The sequence below is a fragment of the Pagrus pagrus genome, assembly GCF_965226575.1.
Source record: "Pagrus pagrus genome assembly, chromosome: 7".
NCBI lineage: Eukaryota > Metazoa > Chordata > Actinopteri > Spariformes > Sparidae > Pagrus > Pagrus pagrus.
Window position 1 is genome coordinate 14,128,610 of NC_140191.1, and position 19,633 is coordinate 14,148,242.

Sequence of the window (19,633 nt, forward strand, 5' to 3'; positions counted from 1 at the left end):
GTAAATTACATAAATAAATAAGTAAATAGATAAATAACAATCCCGGATTATTTACAATCCAAATATCCACCCAGTAATACAAAATAAAAAACATTTTTAATTTGGGTAGACTTTTCCTTTAACTGGATTGTATTTTCTGATGAAATTAAACTAAATACAATAGTTTACACTGGCTAATTTGCTATGGATGCTATGGATTATAACGTTTTTTTTATTTGTTTATTGTTGGAATGCTGTCTGAACAAGTTGCTCTGAATAAAATTTTACATGAAAACAAGATAAATTCATCGTTAAAATATTTAAAAGCTACCGTCTTGTGTTTTATAACCATTATTATTTATTCATGTATTACCACTATTATTTTTTAGAAGAGAAATAGCTCCTCTTCTCTTCCGCCGGGTCTCTGCTGCTCGTCGGCCTGAAGTTTCCGGTGCGTTGGCAGTGTGATCTTCCGGTGAGCGTCCAGACACGCAGACATGCCTGTGAGTAACACTACGGCTTTTATATTCGCCATCAATCGTTAAAAAGTATTGCAGTGGGGGTGATTTAACGCGATATAACACCGTGTGTAGTCTCTGCGGGGATCGGCGTGTTTTTGTTGCGGTAATGTGAATGTAAAGATGAGGAAACGAGCTCAATATGGCGAAACACGTGTACAACAAAGCAGCCCACGCTGTTCCCTGCTCACCACCAGTCACATGTTGGTTTCTCTTGGAGGCTAAAAATCAACTTTTTAGGATAGTTTGGGTCGTGACTGCTCTGAAATACTCGATCAGTTTCTTCTCAGCACGTTTACTTTCCTTTTATCACGTTTCCTGTCGTCTGAAAGCGCTGACTTATATTATGATGTATCGACCTTTGCCTCGTGTCATCATGTGACAAAGTTGGTAGCTGTGGACAGAAATGAAACTAGTCCTTTTTATTACAGTAATTTGAAGACTGTGTAGATGTGTTTTTTACTGAATGTCGATGAAGAATCAGCTAAATTGTTTCATTATTTTTTCTTCTTCAATGTCCTTTCAGCTTGCAAAGGACCTGCTGCACCCAACTCCCGAGGAGGAGAAGAGGAGACACAAGAAGAAACGACTAGTTCAGTGTCCTAACTCTTATTTTATGGATGTCAAATGTCCAGGTAGGTAAAGTTACACACAAAAAACACACAAGTACTGAGACTCATTGCAGCTTCTTGTTAAAATAGTAGCAGTTGAGTTTTGAGAGTCAAACTTTTTTGAGGGAATTTACTTTTATGTAAATAATAATAATATAAATAAAATATAGATCAGTACTTTTAGGTTTATGATTGTCATTAAATTTATTCTGACATAAGCTTAAATAATATTTGAAATTTAAGTTAAAGCCTTAACTATGATTACTTAACTCTTTTGGAATTGTGATTTATTTTATTAATATAATTGATGGAAGTACTTCTCACATCTACATTACTTATATTATCATTGTTTGCCTTTATGTGTTGCCCTTTCATTGTTCCCCTAATGATCGGGGTGTCAAATAAGGCATACAGCGACACTTATGGCTGCCTGTTGAATGAGTTTTAAGTGACTCTTTTAAGCAAACAGCTGCAAGGACACATCTGTGATCATAGTTGGGGCTTAAGTGTGTGTGATTAGTAAGGGATATTGGGATATGAGCGCATGTGGTGGATATGCAATAGAAGTCAAATGAATGTGTCATTATTTCTGGGGGCCAGAAATATCCTCAAAATAAAAATTCAGATATGTCACTAAATAAACGATCAAGTGAAACACTAAAATATATTCCTAACTCATTTTAAGTAGTATATGATCATACCATGTTTGCCATGTGTAACAGTTCATGGCTGCTCCATCCAACGGTTTGTGTGTGTGTGTTGTCTGCAGGTTGCTACAAGATCACCACAGTGTTCAGTCACGCTCAGACTGTAGTGCTGTGTGTCGGCTGCTCCACAGTGCTCTGCCAGCCGACAGGAGGGAAAGCTCGCCTCACAGAAGGTACAGGAAATATAACATGCATAGAGAAGAAACTGTCTGACCTGTTTTTTTTTAAATGAGTCGTTCAATGCTAACTCACCTAGCATTCAGAGCTTTACCCTGTTCAGGTCATGAATTTTCTTGGAAAAAAATGTATGTAAAAATGTATATTTAATTAATGGGACCTTTTGGAAAAAAATACAATAACTGCACTTTTGTAGTTATGAAATGTTTGACGTTCAGCCTTCTGAACTAAATTTGTTTGAACCCAATATTTAGTCGGGGTTATGTAAAGGATCTTTGCTGTACACTACATCTCTAGATATTTGCCTTTGTGTTGCCCTTTCAATGTATTCGTCATGAATGGGGTGTCAACCAAGGCATACAGTGACTCTTGTAGTTGTGACAGAAATTTATCATCATTGATTCATTTCTACACAGTCGACTGCGAGCACATTATTTCTCATTCAAATTTGTTTGGACATATTGTGAGTGATCCGTTGTTTCTGATGAAAGATGGATCAGAATTGCTTCATGGGTTGGGATACATTTCAGAAATGATGATACATCGTGTACAACATGTTAGTGAATTGTTTGCGCTTCAGGTCAAGGTTTGTTTTTACCCACTCTATCCTGGGCTCTGCTGCCGTGGCAACCAAGGGCTTCTCAATGCGCTCAGCTTTGAGTTACTATTGGTGCAGCAGCAGCTGTTGTCACTAAAACCACACTTGTTTGGAGGTGATTCAGTCTTTTGAAAAGGCAGAAAGCAGCATGACTGTTCTCTTTTCTGTTATCTGTCTGTCAGTGACGCACCATCCCCGTTCTGTCGACTGGCTTTATACTGTTAATCCCGACTAAAGACTGTTGATGCTTCCTCGCCTGATATCGGACTGAGCTGTAAACTTGTAACACACCGTTTCCATCTTCAGGCTGACATTGCCTCCGCTCTAACGATTTCTGTGAGGGAGAGGGGTTCAATTTTCTGTAACCAATCGCTAGAGACTATACGCCTGAATATAAAGTTATTTTAGTTCAACACTGTGTGTTGCTATCCAGATTGATATAAACAGGGTTAATGAAATACTAGTTACAATACAGCCAACAGCACCATCAGTAAACACACACTTAACATTTCTCTCAATCTCTCCTCAGGATGCTCATTCAGGAGGAAACAGCACTAGTTTGACCAGACGTGGTTGGACACAGTTGAGGAGGATGACCAGAGCTTGATGGACATCAAGTAACACTGCCATGGAGCTGATGCACCAATGTAGACATGGAGAGCAGGAATAAATAATGTAATATAAGACGTCTTATCTACAGAATATGCACAGAGATGCTTGGCGTTGTTAACAGCCCACCAACACCAATATCCATTAATTCTTGTCTCTTAATAAACTTAGGTTGTTTTTTTGGTAAAATAATCTTGCATGTTTGTCATCAAGTTTGTTCTCTTTATCTCTTGAAGGTTCTTAGTTGTCATTTGTCTGGTAAAAGACATGTCAGCTCAGGACCCCTTTAAATACTTGCCGGTAAAGATCAGGGAACTCGAGGCATTTGTACAGATGTAGGGCCTCAATAGTAGTTGTGGTGAGTGATTTGCATTTGTATGCATTACACCTTTTAATGACCAAACACAAACAGTGAGAGGAAGGTGAGGGTATACAATGAGCCTTGCAGGTATTGCCCAACAGTTGCTCAGCACTATAGATTTATGCAAATTTCCTTAAACACTAGAGCAGTTCTAGGAAAGCAGCCACACTGTGGGTGAAATTGAAAATTAACTTTGAGTTTTACCATGTAAAAGCTGCACTCTGCCTAACCGAATGTTGACTGATGTGTATTAAAGCTGGTAATAAATCCAGACACCAGCTCTTCCAAGTTAATGCCACAGCGAAGTCAACATTTTCTGTCCAAAGCCGGTGGTGTTGGTTCAGGGCCCGCTCTCAGTATAAAAGAGTTGTTTCAGGGAAAGCCGTCGCTGGTTCTGCTTCTGTTTTCTGATGCTTGTAAAACACAGCTACACAGCGATGTGGCACTAAATGACATCATAATGAACAATGTGGTTGCGAATGTACATGTGCTTGCAAGCTTCCTGTGAAAATGAAAAATGTGAGATGAATTCTTGTGAAGTTGCAGAAAAGAATCACACTGGGGGGGGGAAGCTTGAGTTTAATCAGATAAAATCATGTTTCCTATAATGTCCAACAGCTTTGTGGGCATGTAGGCCATTTGCACAGTCTCTGTGACAGCATTGAGTTGTACACTGAATAAAGAAACTAAATCAGGAGCGGGAGTGAATGGTAACTTTCTTGTTGCTGTGGTGACATTTTTCTTGTGTCTTGCTTGTATATTGGACAAGGCTTACAAATAAAATCATGGTAAATGGGAATGTGATTTCGATGTGCATTCTGATTACTGAATGACTAATACAGGATAAACATGCATTCTTCTTTTTATCCATACTATATTCTTCCACAGCCATTTTAAACCACAATTTACTCTGTAGTTCTGACTTGTGCTTTCAACTAAAGCTGTTCTAAAAGATAAATGGTGATATTTATGTAGACATCTTGCTGAACAATCTTGTTTTCATGGCTGGGCAACTTCAGAAGCTGGATATTTTCTCTTGTTTGCTGTAGACGAGTGTTAATCTTTAGCACCATTGGACCTGCAGCAAACGCTGTCTCTACTGTTGGCTAGCTAAGAAGCGTATTGTCATAATGGGAAAATTTGAAAGCATTAATCTTTTTTAATTGGTTAATCCATCTGTTCATTTCTTGCTGCTTATCCTGGTCCACATCACTCTAATTCAATTATATCATTAGGAATTATTCTGACAAGTGGGAAGGACTGAAACAATTAGATATAATAGTAAACAATTCAAGGACATATCATCCCTACAACAGTTTTTCCTGTGATGATTTAGCTAGTAGGACCATGAAAAAGGTAATGAGTTGGATTCGATGTGGTCTGAACCCCGTCCAGTGAGGTGGTGGCTGGCAGTGCTATTGAAAAGCTCTCCACTAATGTTGCGTTCCATGTGAACGATGCCAAAAGTTAACAAAAAACATGGCTGATGGTAACAAAATGATCTTTTGTCTCTTTGGCAAGTGTGTATTCAATTCAGAAAACTGCTCCCTTGTGAAGTCTGGGTAGATGGATGTGTCCTGAGTTTACCAGCAGGAGTTCTGACTTTAAATGGCATTCCATTGTAGTTTTTTCTAGTTGGAGGTCGGACATTTTTAGATTCTGAGTCGTCTGGAACGCAGCATCAGGGGTCAGACAGCAAATTGTTCAGGCTCCAGCTGTGGGAATAAACAGACAGACATACAGCGGTTGATGCATGGTCATCACCAAACATGAATTTTCAAACCAAGAATTCAAAAACGTATTCAAATCTATGCATCGATAATTGGCCAGGCCAGGCCATACATGTAAATATATGTATAATTTGTACTTTTAGTACTTAAGTACATATAATATGAGATACTTTTAGACTTTTAATCCAGTACTATTCATATGGGTGACTTTCACTTTTACCAAAGTAATATTTAAACATGATATCTTTACTTTTACTCAACTATGACTTTGAAGTACTTTATACAACACTCCTGATACCATATAACAACACTGTAACTGGTTCAATTTCAGCTGGGATAGTTGCTTCTTGCCACATACTGTCAACTGTCCAATAAAAAACATTTTAAAAACATCTTGAAAGCGGCAGGCAGGGCGGTGTCTCTCGGACACCAGAGAGCATCTGTGACAGAGTGGAGTCTGACCCTGCAAAGAGGCTCAGAGAGGAGAAATGAGAGGGTCAGTGGAGAGCAGCTGGGACACAGATTCCTCCTGAGAGTGGACAGAAGCTCGACATCTGGACACACCTGCAGGGAATGTTTGTGTTGTGATCACAGTGTGGCGACACTTTAAGCACTGACTGTAAAATGCTAAGTTGTAGGTAGGGGGTGCTATAGTGCAACGTCTCAGGGTGCTGCCTTTCTGCCTGCAATCTTCCCCTTTGATAAGGTGCACATTGAGAGCAAGAGGAAGGCAAAAGATGCGATGTGACTGAGATTTCAGGGTTATTCTGCTCCTCACATACTTAAGTTAAAAGTGTATAAAATGTTGATCTGAGTCTTTGCACAAAGACAGAAGCACTGACTTATGTCTGTGTTTTATTCAGGTATCAGGGGTGGGAATCCCAGAGTAACTCACACTGTGATTCAATTCCTGATGAAGGCCAAACTGCCAGAAAGCAGAACAGTTTCTTTAAAGGAAGGATACAACTGTGGCGCACTGAATTCTTTTAAATATGTGTAAATTAAGATTACACACCAAAGAATTATAAAGTAGTGACTTTTAAATCTGTCAGGGGAATCTGTTTAAAGTATCTGCATGGTTGACAAAAATATTGATATTTAGCGCCAGTGTATCCATAAATATTTTGTCCCACCACTATTCCAGGTTGGTGCTGAATGGAGTAGTGGGCTGTTTGGTCAAATAATTTATCTATTTGTGCATTTATCCATACATCTATAAATGAGCCTTACTTCTCTCAGGGCTGGCTGTTCCTCCTCTAGCCTGGAGTAGACCATCACTGTCCCAAGATGCTTTAGGCCTGCCCTGAAACACCAGCCCATCTGAGCGACAGTTTGGTTTTGTGTGGTACATGAGCGCAGTGCATTTCTCTGCCTGAATAAATGCAGAGACAGGGATAGCAGGAGGGGCAGTGTAGTCACCAAGAGAGGTGTCGGTGGGATCCACTGGCACAGCCAAAACTCTTTGTCCTGCAGACAAAGCCTGGATGCCAAAAAATGCCAGAATCTGAAGTCATCCGTGCCAGGTTACAACTGAGTGGGAGGCAGGATGGGACGGGAGGATCGATAGTGAAGGGCAGAAAAATCATTCACAGACATGGCCAGATGAGTTTTTACAGTATTGATCTGAGCAGTTTGCATTCTCATCCCAGCTTTAAACTTGGCAAAATGAAAGTTGTAGAATGAAAAAGTGATTTAAAAGAGGATTGGGAGAAAGACAAAATGAAGGACCAGAAACTGAAGAGATTACAAGAGTTTACAGGAGTTGGTGTGGGACTGAGGGTGTGTGTGTGTGTGAGAAGTGAGTGTGGAAATTCTGTACAAGGTTGTCACAGAAGAGAGCACCCTATGACACACGAAAGACAGGCTGACCTGGCCCTCTCAGCTGTACAGGGATGCACAAAGCACATTGGACAGACCTGGAGTTCAATGCACACACATGCACATACACACATAGCATTTTGTTTATTTGAGTTTCTCCTCTGCCAAGGACGGAGCCATTACACATCATAAGCACCCAGTGCACAATTAACTGACCTGAACACAGATGAGCAGAGTCTGGCTGACCTCCAGCAGAGCAGAGCCGGTGTCTCGGCCGCTTGTCAGACCCCCCTGGGAGTCCACAGTGACGAGTCGTGTCCTGTCACACACTGACACAGAGAGCAGTGCACAGGGCAGATGGCATCTCTGGTACACAAGACAGCAACACACAGTTGTCATGACAAACAGACTCTCGATTTTCTGGGAAGAATTTATTTTCCACTGCTAGAATGTATTAAATCCTTTAGGATAAAGTGTCAAGGACATTTCAGCAGATGCGTATTCAGTCTTCCAACTCGATGCTCTGTTGCATTTAGCCTTACACAAATACACAAATACACACCGACACACACACACACACAAATGAGCACATGTGCAAACATTAGGGCTTCATGATATTGGAAAACATTGCAATATTTTGTTTTTCTGCGTAATATATTGCAATATGAAAAAAGACAGAAAAGGACATTTCACCAGATAACTTGAAAAGCTCAACAGACCATATTCACAAGGTGGCTATTTTCCTCTGATACTATGCTCAGGTTTGGGACTCTCAAATGTCATGCAGATGTGTTTCAGGTTGCAAGTCCCTTAAAGACAACATTAACATTCAACAACTCCCTAGCTAACCTTACTGTTTGATAGTGTTACACGATAAGATATTAAAGGCGTAAACTAATTCTGAAATATCAATGCACAGTCCCTCCAGAATGTCACCATAAATCATCTTTTTCAGTTGCCGATCAATCACAAAGTGGTGAAATGATAACAATTTGTCATATTCCTTGCGTTTACAACCTGCAATCTGGAACACAGCCTCGTTAAATTATCCCACCATTTGAGCTTCCCACCCTGCAGAGTGTGACATCAGAGGAAAACAGCTGCCTTGTAAATATGGTCTATAGAAGAAGTCACCACGGTTACAACCAATGAGCGGCAGCTTTGGTAGTATTTTATCAAGTGCTGCAATTGTAACATTCAGCTTTTATGCTGTGAAAACACATTGAAAATATGAGAGCTGAGTTGATTCACCTTACTTGACATTGCACATACTCAATGTAACTATTGCACATGGGCACACTGCAATGTTGATGCTGAATCGATTTTTTGTGCAGTCCTAGCACACATGGAATCTATTGCTATTCAATTTGTAGGATTAAAACAATTGAAAATTGGATAAAAAAATATGAATGTGAATATGCAGGTGGTAATTGGATTGTTAAAACACCATTTGCAGCTCACTCACAGTTTAATTGCACACTGTATTGGTAATGGCTTTGATGACTCTGCTTGATCTGTAGCATAATCAGCAGGCCATTTGCATCGTCTCCCCATTTTCCCCACAGTTGATTATCCTTAACTGCCGTTGCTTTATGACAGGATACTGTCTACCCTAAACTGTGTTAAACAATGTCTTACCTCGAAAAGGTATCTTTCCACTACAGGGAAACATTAAATATGAGTGAAAATCAGTTTAAACCGACCTTTAGTCACATTATACTGCATAGAGACAGACTAAGGAAAAGACAGACAGCAAAAGAAAGATATTTAGCTTGGACAGGTTTACATCTACCATGTCTAGGTAAAAGGAGATAAATATGATGAAATGTGAGTGTAAGTGTGTGTCCCATGTGGGTTACATCAGGGTGTTTGTTAATGTTTAAGGTGGGTCTGCATTGCTTTCTTTCACAGAGGCAGTCGGAGTCATGGCCCCTGAGCTCTACAGTCAGAGTTGATAAATTAGTAAACATATGCTTAAAAGACACACATGGACATTTGCACCGTGCACCTGCACACACACTTGCACACAAGCTCGCATGCACGCACATAGAAACAGACAGGAACACACGCACTAAACGCACCTCTGCAGGAGTGAGGGTCACTGTGATGGATGCTCTCCCTGAACGGCCGTGAGTATTAAAAGCCCGGCGACCTGGTAAAAACAATCAGTCATGTCACTTTGTCACAGCTCCAAATTAATCATTCCTGTGTCTGTGATAATTTCCTGCATTAATTATTCTGACCATGTAGCTTAAATAGTCTGCGAGCGGTGAGTGTGTCTGCCAGCACCATGTGTGAAAGAACATTTAGGGAGATGAAGGGGAGTTAGAGGAGTCACTGAGAGGTAAGTGAGGTTGTGAAACTGCACCCCCTTCTGGTGAAGCGCTGCTAGCTGCAACTCCACACCCCTCGACACAGGGGAGAGGAAAGAGGGGACAGCCACAATATGAGGGTGAGGATGGACCTAGGAATAAATAATTTCTAGTGTGGCTCTTTTGGTGGTGAAAATACAAAAGTGCTGATTGTTCAGATCATTCAGCAAAGCAGTGAACAGAGTGATGTGACTGGAGGGAGAAATACAGGGTGGCAGAGAGAAGATGTAAACACAGGCTGTTTCAACCTACTGAGAATGTTTGAGCACACTGCTTTGTGTTGGCTAATTGCAGCCTAACTCCTAATGGAGGAGAGAGATAATGTGCTAGGACTGCTGTCAATAGACTGCGTGACAGAGAAGCTCAGAAAATGTAAATATATAATCACTAGCCAGATGCCACTCAGTTGTTTTGGTTAGCCAAGTTGTCACTGAGTGTGTTTGCACAAATGGATTATTTCCCCTGTCAGAAATGTTCTGCAGTCAGAAAAACGCATTTGATTAGTGTACTCATACATATTTCAACTGGATGTTTACATAAAAAAAAAGCAGATAAATTATGTATTTGAGCAATTATTTATAAAGGTTGCACTTCAAAAGTACACAGACAATACTTGCAAAAAATGATGAAATTGAGTGCCTGCGCTACAGTATGTTATATAGAGCTGATGCAAAGCTCCATTCTTTTATTCAATTGATCCATTGCCTCAACCCATTCATTCATATTACAGGTTATGGCGATCTCTGTTGGTGCATGCATTTGATGGAAGGCAGGGAAAACACAAACATGCTCACAAAAGGCTATTTACAGTCTCCTGTCCACCTGACCTACATTCTTCTGGAAAGTGAGGAGCACCACACCAACACAAAGAGACAAAACGGGTCAGGGAACATAAAAACAAAAAAAGAAGACCTAATATCTCCCACAATTGTCAGGGACCAAACAGCTACAGAGTTAATTATCAAATTGTAGAATAAGAGACATCATGCAAAGATGGAGATATACTGAATGCATGTATGGATTCATTGTTAAATGTAGAAATGCTGATCGATACAGAACAGGTCATCTCAAAACCCACAACAATCAGTGCAATCATTGATGATAAAAAAAATAAATGATTAGGGATTCACATGTTTTTTTCACATTACGTCATGTCCCACAAAATCAGTCCGACTTGAATGTTCAATTTGTAATATACTCAAGCCTATTCCTGTCGGAATCACCCAATCAACAGCTTTCTCTGAGCTCATTAAAAATAAACAGCCAGTGTGAAGTGCATGCTGATTGCTAATCAACAGTTTCACAAATGCACGCATTCGAGTGTGTTTGTGTATTTTTGTGACTCCCCCTGCTCGCCATCCTTTCTAGGAAACTCCCGTCTGATACAGACACAAATGGTTGCTATGGAAACCACCATCACTTTCCTGGCAAGTAACTGGGGAGGGGGGGAGGGAGGGGGGGGGGCGGGCAAAAGCTGAGAGTTCAAATGAATCTGAAATTCTAATGGATTCCTCTGTGTGTGTGTGTGTGTGTGTGTGCGCACAGTGTCAGCATCTGTCTACGAGTGCGAAGTGTGATAAGCAGAAGGTATGGCGCTACCAGTGGGGAGGCAAGATGGAAAAGAGCAGAGGAAGTATAACTGAATGAAGAAAACTTGCAGTGCATGTGGGACTGAGGGCAAGGTTTGGACGGGATGGAGAAGGAGGGGGAGGGGTGAACAAAGACAGAAGCAGGGGAGCTACAGCCCAATTTTCAGTCTCTTCTCCTCATTTGATGGCAGACAAACACTAGCCACTGAGAAGACACACATGCACAAAGTTAATATAATAATGCACCCAGAGTACTGATGTCAAGAGACAACTCTAGAGTTGGACTACGATGCTAAAAATATCTCATTTGACTTGAACCAAATACCAGAGTCCCACCTGGATGCTGAGAGCAAGACGAGTAACACTGCTGGCATGTTGCTGCTGACCCTTCCTAGGCTCTAATTGGCTGACTGCCCCCACCTTCAGCCTGCCACATCCTCATACAAGGGGCCAGAGGCCAAAACTTCAGACCTGTCTCATATACAATAAGGTGTGACACTCTGACAGAGGGCGCCGCCCCAGAAGCCTGAAAAGAAAGAGAGAAAATGGAAGCGTGGACTTGGAATTAAATGTATAAGTGGCACTGGGCCCTGGCTGTGAGTATAGTATGCAGAGGAGTTACAGGTAGCAGGGGAAATGGCAACAGTTGAAGTCCTGTCAGGGGAGGAAGCAAAGCACAACTCCCCGGTGGCATCATTAAAAAACCCCATCGTCTTTCCCTTCATCCCGATTCAACTGAACAGTCTGAAAAATAGGTCAATTAACAACCTCTGCTCTCTTACTCCTTCTCTCTCTCTCTCTCTCTCACACACACACACACACACACACACACACACACACACACACACACACACACGTCCCCTGCACGCAGTCTAAGGGGAGTGTGGGCGGTCAGTGTTGCCATGGAGCTAAAATTGTACTGGTCTGCTTCTGTGGTGCTGGTGGTGACATGGGTATGTCCTGGGCCCACTGCCTCAACCTGAAACGTCATCAACAAGATTTACCAACACTTACACATGCGGAGTACGCAGCTGACAAAAATGAAAACAAAAGTCTTTCATGCATCGTGGAAAAAGCACAATCATTTATTCTTGTACAGCAGCAAGCTCCCTCGGGACAACATGAGTAGCACTTCACCAACGGTATCAGTTCTTTCTAAGAATGATAATCCTGTTTTATTAATCTGCCAGACTGGAAATATATGTACAGTCCACTTAACTGTATAAATTCCTGTTTGGGTGCTGGCCAACCTTCTAAGGTCTTGGCATTAAAACTACATAAAACATTTATGGCTTTAAAAAATTTAAGGGGCTGCAGCACAGTGAGGGTGTGTTAGATTTTAATGCCCTGAAAGCTGACTGCACACTAAACTATAGCTTGAATGGATCAGGTGAACATCTAAGAGCCTGTAATCTGATCTGTTATACCAACAAACACATACTTTAATAATTTTATCCAGTATCGCTAATGGAATGATTGTGTATGTGTTAAGAGTGCTACTCCAATCAAGTCTCTAATGGTCTTGAGAAAAGTTAATTGAACAGAAAAGGCAGAAAGCATATTGCCATAACCTACAAAGCCATTTAATGTGTTCATCCAGCCCCATTAAATAGAAATGTCTACGTAGGTGTTTATGAAAGGAGGAGTTGGCAGTAAGTAAGTGAGGGATAGTAATGTGTTTTCACAACTTTTTGACTTACTAAGGCCAGAGACGACCAGCCATCCACATGCATGCGCCTGCCTATGCACACGCACAAATGCGCACACAATCACTAATGCAACATCTTAAAGTGCTGAGGTACAGAGAAGTGCTGTACCGAAGATGTGGAGAAGTTAGGCAAGCACTGACGTCTCCATAAAAGTGCACCCAGTATCTGATATACACAAAATCAACACCTAATGCGTTTTTAAGTAATGTAATGATAACTGTGACCATTACTACAACTTGGACATTACTACAACCTGAACACCTGAAATGAAAACCAAATAATGGTATGGGGATTTATCAGGAAGCAGTATGTGGCCTCCAACTACAAACACCTACAAGGTGATACAGACTGAGGGAAAAGGCCTGGCCCTGGATATGGGGAGGAGGAGTTGAGATCCCCTGAAACTGGGTGACAGACGGTTAGTAAACTGGACAGCATGTTGTTCTCTCTTCCAGCAAACTGCATGACCTGGACTCACAACACAACACATTCATCTGGACAGACAAGAGAAGAGAAGAACAATTTACAACTAAGAGGAAGTGTGAAAGTGAACAAGTCAAGATGTCATTGTTCAAGTACAGGACAACAGGAAAGATGACCCAACTCCTTTCAGCTGCTCTTTCCTGTTATCCTGGAAACACAAAGGCAGAGCAGGATGAATTAAAGGCGCTTTGCACGCAACTATGTTCAATATAGAGGCTTACATTAGGCAACATGAAGGTAGTCCAAAGAGGCAAACAAACAGAACAATCTAATGTAGAAAGCAGATCAAAGAGGCACAGGCAGGTCTATAAAACAATCAGGCAGAAATGGGAACATGGCTGGTATATGTACTCTGGTGCGTTGGATTGATATTACTGCTGCATTTAAGTGTATGTTGCATTTTACTACTGTAGTTGTTTAATGTCAAGCTAATTTGAGCTATTTTATACAATATTGTGTAGCTTAATTACAGCAATGCATCATGTTCTATAAGATCATCAAATGTTTGTAGCATTCCTGCCCTGTGAGAAAATTAACTTGTAAATAAAGCTGTCAGATAAATGCAGTAGAGTAGAAGGTACATTATTTGCCTCTGGGATGTAGGGGAGTAGAAGTATAAAGTGGCATAAAATAAAAATACTCAAGTAAAGTACCTGAAATGTGTACTTAAGTACAACACTTGAGTAGATGTTCTCAGTTGCATTCCATCACTTTAAGTGTATCCCGTCTGTGAATCATAGTCTCTTTCCCACTATTATTTCTCCTTTTATCATTACCACAGCAAAATCACGGTCACTCTCTGACCAGCTCTACCTGAATCAACACACACGAGCAAATACAATCTGAATTCAATACTGCCTCTAATCCTTCTCATCATACACAGATAAACACACACACACACACACACACACATGCAGACGTACAGACCTGTATGTGTTAAAGGGCCTGTCCCTCTGGTTGCCAGGGAAACACCAGGACGTAAGGCATCAGAATGAGGGGTTCATAGATCTCTACTTCCTGGTGAACTGTGAATGGTGGAGTCATCAGAGGGGTTTTACTGTTATGAAAAGAACGGAGAGAAAGCAATAGTGTGTGTGTTTGTGTACGTGTGTGCACTTGCTCCTGTGTTGTTTGTGCAACAATGGGGAAGAGCTACACATGTTCACAACATAATATTTAGTTGACAGAAGCTCCCAGTACACCACTCATCTCTACTGTCAGCACAAAGAGAAATTAGAGATAAAAGACCCTGTTGCGATGGGAACAGCCTCCTGCTGACAGAGCCTGGTGACATTTGGGCCAGTTGTTATGATGATGACATTACAGTTGACGGGTGCATCACATGATCGCGGACCAGCACAAGCAGGTGACAATGGTGGCCGACCTCCAACATCTATCTGTCTGCCCTATCCTCCACTAACAGAGCTACGTGCGCACACACACATGCACAAAAACACATGAGCCATCCTCCCCAGTAATGAAGTCTCTGCTTTTAAGTGTAATGAGGCAGCTGGACTCCACCATGCAGACAGAGCAGCAGGGCACACAGAGTTCAGCAAAATCAACAAGGCCTGAAGAAAAGGATACAGGAGGAAACAACAAACATACATTACATCTGTGTTGTTCTATGCTTTGTTTGAAGGCACACATGATCAAACTTTTCTCAAACATTCAGCAAAAACTCTCTTGTGAGGTTCGAGAGATAAGAGAGAGGATTATAATTCTAAATTATATATAGTCACCTTAATAAAGTTGGGATGAAGGGTCAACTCTTAGCGAAGAGGGATGCGTTCTTTAATAATTCCTTAAGGACTATCTGGGCAGCCCTATACCACAAAAAGAGCAAAAATTAGTGTTGTGAAAAAAGTAAGTATGGCATATCTTGTCTAGACAGCTGTCAGTGTGGCTGTGTCTTAGTTCAAACCGATGACATCATTATCTCTGTCTGGGTGTCTCTGCTCTAAGGGTAACTGGTAACCTTTAAAAGCAAGGGTCACATCTGGGCAGGCTGAGGGAAGGAGAGTCAAATAAGGAAAAGAAAGTTATTATTGACTGATTGCATTTATGCCTTATACTGTAGCTTCCCATTCGTTACAGACTAAGCATACATGCCTCACTTTTGAAAGTGGTCTGCTGTAATGTTAAGTGCCACATATTATAATAAATGGCTGAAAACCTGTGAAAATGTAATCATTGTTCACTCAACTAATGCATCTTATATCCATATCCATATATCCACTCCAGACTGCAACTGTTTTGGTCGCACTGGTGTGCCCAAAATTTAGGTCTGATTAAAGAAAAAAAAAGTAGCCTATAAACATCGAAAACTGTAGACAGTGGCCTGTGAACAAATATTAGCCTCTAAACATATTTGTGGATAATATTTGTCAGAATATAGCTGTATTTTTAAATATGTCTTGTGGTGCACCTTAATGAAAAAGTTATGTGCACCAGTGCAAAATATTAGTCTGGAGCCCCGGTTACATTTTGGCCATTTCTCTGGATTGGCCTTTTTTTGGGGGGGATTTTGTCAAATGTTCTGGAGTTATAAATGTTCTTGCAGTCATATTCTTGTCATTCTTTCTGCTAAGCCTGGTTTAATATGAATAAAAACATTTCCCAATTTCCATTTTCTCTGGGTCCTTTTCTATCCTTGGCTCAAACTGCAATCGTGAATGACTAAATGGGTTTCCTGTAAAATGAAGAGACAGCTGGAGAGAGAAAGAGAGAAGCAGAAAAACTAGGCTATGGACATTACCTTGGCCTGATAATTATAGAGCACAATCATGACAATGAACATGGCCTGAGAGAGATGGTGAACGCCGGGGCAGCATAAGAGCCTTTCAGTAAATAACATAGATAACAAGCTCATCACATCTGGGTATGTGCTGTGCCCAGGGCAGAGCAGTGCCTCAGGCTGCCTGGCTTTCACACCTCTGTTACTCTGTTTTACTTTCACCACAGGCTAGACACACATGGGCTGGGTTCATATGATTCCTGTTTTCTGAAAAAACGGAAATCAATTTCCTCTGCTAAGGGGAGATTGTTTAAATGCCGAGACTGCCTTCTGGCTCAAGTAAATTTACTTACACATGATAAGCCCTGAAAGTTTAGTGTGTGACCATATCTGGGACAAGCATTCATGTTTAATTTAAAATAGTTATGACTAGGGATGCACAATTAATCAAATTGTTATCCAAATTGCAATATCCGAATTGCAGGAGCTTCCATTCTTTATTAGGATAAAATGTGTGACAACATACCATTAATAATGATGCTTTGTAGTGATACAGAGATGCCCCAGCCTAAAAAATCATAATCTCCAGACGTAAGGGAACATGTTTGTGTGGTACAAGACCCAGCAAACACCACATTATATTTTTTCAAATAGATTTTTCAGTGAAAATGAAATGCAAAAATTACCATTACTACTAAAATTGTGAATCATACTGCAATATCTATCAAAAATAATTGCATTATGACTTCTTTGCATATCCTTCAGCCATAGCTTTGACTCAACTATCATCCATTAGTAAGACCTAAATATAAGGAAGGCGCTGTTGTAAGGATCTCAATATATTGCATGTAACTCATTATTTCACACCATGCAGTATGGCCAGTGAGCAATTATAGAAACCAGTTGGTATTTTTTTTGTTTGACACATTTTGACAATCCACACTCAAATAATGCATTATTACAAATAACAAATACTTAGTGTGTGGTCCTTTTCCAGAATATTCTGAACAGTGACGCCATCACTACCCTTTCAATGAACGTGGGCTTCCCATTTGTAGTCACAGTAATTGAAAACGTTGTACTAAAGATAATAGTTGGAGAAATCTGCATGGTCTATTCCATTTACAAAGACCAGACAAGTGAAAAAAAAGATAAATTGAACGACTTAAAACCCAAAGAGACAAGAGAAAACCAATGTCACCCTATTGCAACGCCTGCCTGCCTATTGTGAGCATTATTTATTTGTAAAACTTTACTTCTTCACCCACACTTTGCTAGGCCTGCTCTGGAAGATTATAAACCTAACAAAGGGATTACACCAATTAGAATGACGACGTCTGACAAACATGCAAATCCTAAAACTAACAATGTGTTGTGTTGTAAAATGCATCTCTCACTGCAAGAGACACTTCCAAACACGATTTGAATAACAGGAAAAGTGGAAAATAGGACAAACAATCTTGCAGAATGACTGAATAAGTGACCGGTAAGGTTGTTACCACAGCCATTATAATCAGTTAAGCAAGGGACTTAATTGAATCTGTAACACATCAGCCGATGTGAGCACAAAATGGCATTTTTTCCACTTTTTATGTGTGTTTATTATTTATTTTGCCACAGTTACATTTCATTATTCTTTCTGGCTTTTGTCTAATAAAGTTTTAGGAAAATTATGCTTCATTCTTTTTGGTTATTATACTCAGTTTGACTATTAATTCTCTGTACCAGCACAGAGGTCACCTGCTAATTGTAATTTATATTCATTGTTACACTGACTCATTTCAGATAAAGGTTGCAGGAGGTTTACTGCAAACTTAATCATAACCAACACATGCCTGATACAACCATGACATTTTCCCTAATTATAATTTCATTTAAATTAAAACACAAATCATTTTTGCTTTTCATGAATGCAAATGCACTGAAAACAAATTCAGCATACCTACTTAGACAGCCATGCCTAAATAGCCTGATTAAAATGTGAAACTGGTCCCCAGTTTTGACAAAGGTAAAACCAGACAAATGCATACCCACATGGCCATCCAAATGTCTAACACGTGTCTCCACTTCCACTCACCCATGCTCATGCTGTATGATGTTAGCAGTGTTTGGTACCAGTATAGAGGACACTGATGGACCAGAAACTAGGACCTGCTGGCTGCAGGTAGGGCACGGATGAACAGAGGCAGGCTTTGAAATAGACTGAGGCTGGACACAGACTGACTCAGTTCTGGATGCTTTCCTGGAGTAGCACACATGGATTAACACAACCACAGACACACACGCCAGCATGTACCAGACTACACTGACTTTCCTCTATGTTGAAAATAAGTAACAAAAGGTAATTAATCCCAACTACAATTACCATTAAGCGCTGATAGACTTTGCACTCTTAACACCTGTTAATATTTGCACTTTGCTACATCCGGCTTAACCAAACTTAAACCATATTAATCTTCTTTTTTTTTTACTCAATGTTTTAGTTCAATGTGTGCACTGTTCTTACTTGTGAGTTCTTACTCAATTGCCTACATACTTCATAACCTTGTGAGACAATGATAACCTCCCCTTGGCTACAAAAAAAGATGAAAAACGCCCATGACAGAAAACTTTGTACACTTTATTCAACATCTAATCTATGCCCGCCCCTTGCTGTTTCCATATTTTCATCATTATTTTGTAATTTAGCCTTCTTACTTATGTTTTCTTTGATACTGTGCCATTATAACCATGTATGCTTTGTTTATTTTTATCTTGTTGTCTTTTTCATTCTCCTTGTTCATAATAACCATCATATTATTACCCAATTCATAAGTACTTGAGGTTCCCTGTATATAGTTGGTGTCATTTTGTTGCTTGTACAAGTAACTCAAGTTGCACAGCTTTGAGTTTGTCACTGTCCTTTTTTATTTAATAAATAAAGTTATTAAAAAGAGATAGCCAACAGCACATTGCTACTCATCTTGGCAAACATGTACTTGGATACTTAAGCTTCATCAAGCCTTGCTGACTAACATTATCTCAAGGAAGCAAAAGTTATTGCAATAGACTGGAATTTGAAGTGTTTTCGGTTCACCATGTATACTCAGCAATATCTTCATTATTTAGTAACGTGAGGTTAACTAGCTAACATTACCTTATTGTAGCTAAGTTTTCCAACTGTTCATCAAGTTTTCCCCATTCAGCTAAGAATAAGAGTTAACTAATTTAAACATAAAGGGCTCGAAACTCCAACACCTAACAGTTTTACGCTCAAAGACAAAAAGTAATTAAGTCTTTGAAAAATTATTAAAGAAACAAAACCTACTCACTTGAAAATCCGCGACAGGTACAGTAGCTGTTAGCTAACTCATCAACCGCTGAGTCGCTGTCCATGGTGCCGTCTCCAAATATCGCGAGAGGATGAGCAGTGAAACGGGAGAGAATCCTTTTACAGCAGAGCATGTGAGAAAGTTGGCCAGCATTTGACCGATAATATATGTAAATAACGACTCTAAAATGTATTTGTTACTGTATTTGGTGTCCAGATTTTATTTCTTCTGTGGAGACGCACAACATTAACAGCGAAATGTGCTAATTATTGTCCCACTTTGATGGAAATAGACTAGGCTAAACTGAATACAAAGATAGCCAAT

At 40.2% G+C, this 19,633-nt stretch overlaps 2 protein-coding genes across 18 annotated transcripts; one reads left to right on the top strand and one right to left on the bottom strand.

Annotated features, from left to right (window-relative positions):
• The first annotated feature begins 373 nt into the window (after positions 1–373).
• rps27.2 (ribosomal protein S27 isoform 2) lies at positions 374–3,391 on the top strand. Its single transcript, XM_084357969.1, has 4 exons — positions 374–482; positions 1,024–1,132; positions 1,878–1,988; positions 3,120–3,391. Exons 1-4 carry the CDS (start codon positions 477–479, stop codon positions 3,146–3,148), a joined length of 255 nt encoding a protein of 84 aa, XP_084214095.1. The 5' UTR covers positions 374–476; the 3' UTR covers positions 3,149–3,391.
• Positions 3,392–4,743: 1,352 nt separating this feature from the next.
• LOC311260298 (uncharacterized protein) lies at positions 4,744–19,388 on the bottom strand. Of its 17 annotated transcripts, none has more exons than XR_014622988.1 (10): positions 19,310–19,370; positions 18,076–18,240; positions 15,004–15,087; positions 14,189–14,318; positions 13,114–13,272; positions 11,406–11,595; positions 9,477–9,572; positions 9,190–9,260; positions 7,325–7,437; positions 4,744–5,275 (listed from the first exon to the last, which is right to left on the bottom strand). XR_014622988.1 is itself a non-coding variant. In XM_084357959.1 (9 exons), the coding sequence occupies exons 6-9, from the start codon at positions 13,241–13,243 to the stop codon at positions 5,249–5,251; spliced, it is 378 nt and encodes a 125-aa protein (XP_084214085.1). In that variant the 5' UTR covers positions 13,244–13,272; positions 13,915–14,074; positions 14,189–14,318; positions 15,004–15,087; positions 18,076–18,240; positions 19,310–19,370; the 3' UTR covers positions 4,744–5,248. The 17 variants fall into 17 exon arrangements, 9 of the variants coding, with proteins under 9 accessions (XP_084214085.1, XP_084214087.1, XP_084214084.1 ...); XR_014622989.1 differs by having other exon boundaries at positions 7,325–7,474; XR_014622986.1 differs by lacking the exon at positions 13,114–13,272 and having other exon boundaries at positions 7,325–7,474.
• Positions 19,389–19,633: the final 245 nt, after the last annotated feature.

Bases quoted from the DNA above. Each gene is read 5' to 3' on its own strand.
- LOC311260298 (XM_084357962.1), bottom strand. From the start codon at position 13,243: ATGCAGTTTGCTGGAAGAGAGAACAACATGCTGTCCAGTTTACTAACC. The intron at 9,261-13,113 runs GTAGGTGTTTGT...TGTTTTTACCAG, and splicing joins CCCTCAGTCTGTATCACCTT to GTCGCCGGGCTTTTAATACT. The intron at 5,276-7,324 runs GTCAGTTAATTG...TTATTCCCACAG, and splicing joins CTCTGCTCATCTGTGTTCAG to CTGGAGCCTGAACAATTTGC.
- rps27.2 (XM_084357969.1), top strand. The intron at 1,133-1,877 runs GTAGGTAAAGTT...TGTTGTCTGCAG, and splicing joins TATGGATGTCAAATGTCCAG to GTTGCTACAAGATCACCACA. The intron at 1,989-3,119 runs GTACAGGAAATA...ATCTCTCCTCAG, and splicing joins GAAAGCTCGCCTCACAGAAG to GATGCTCATTCAGGAGGAAA.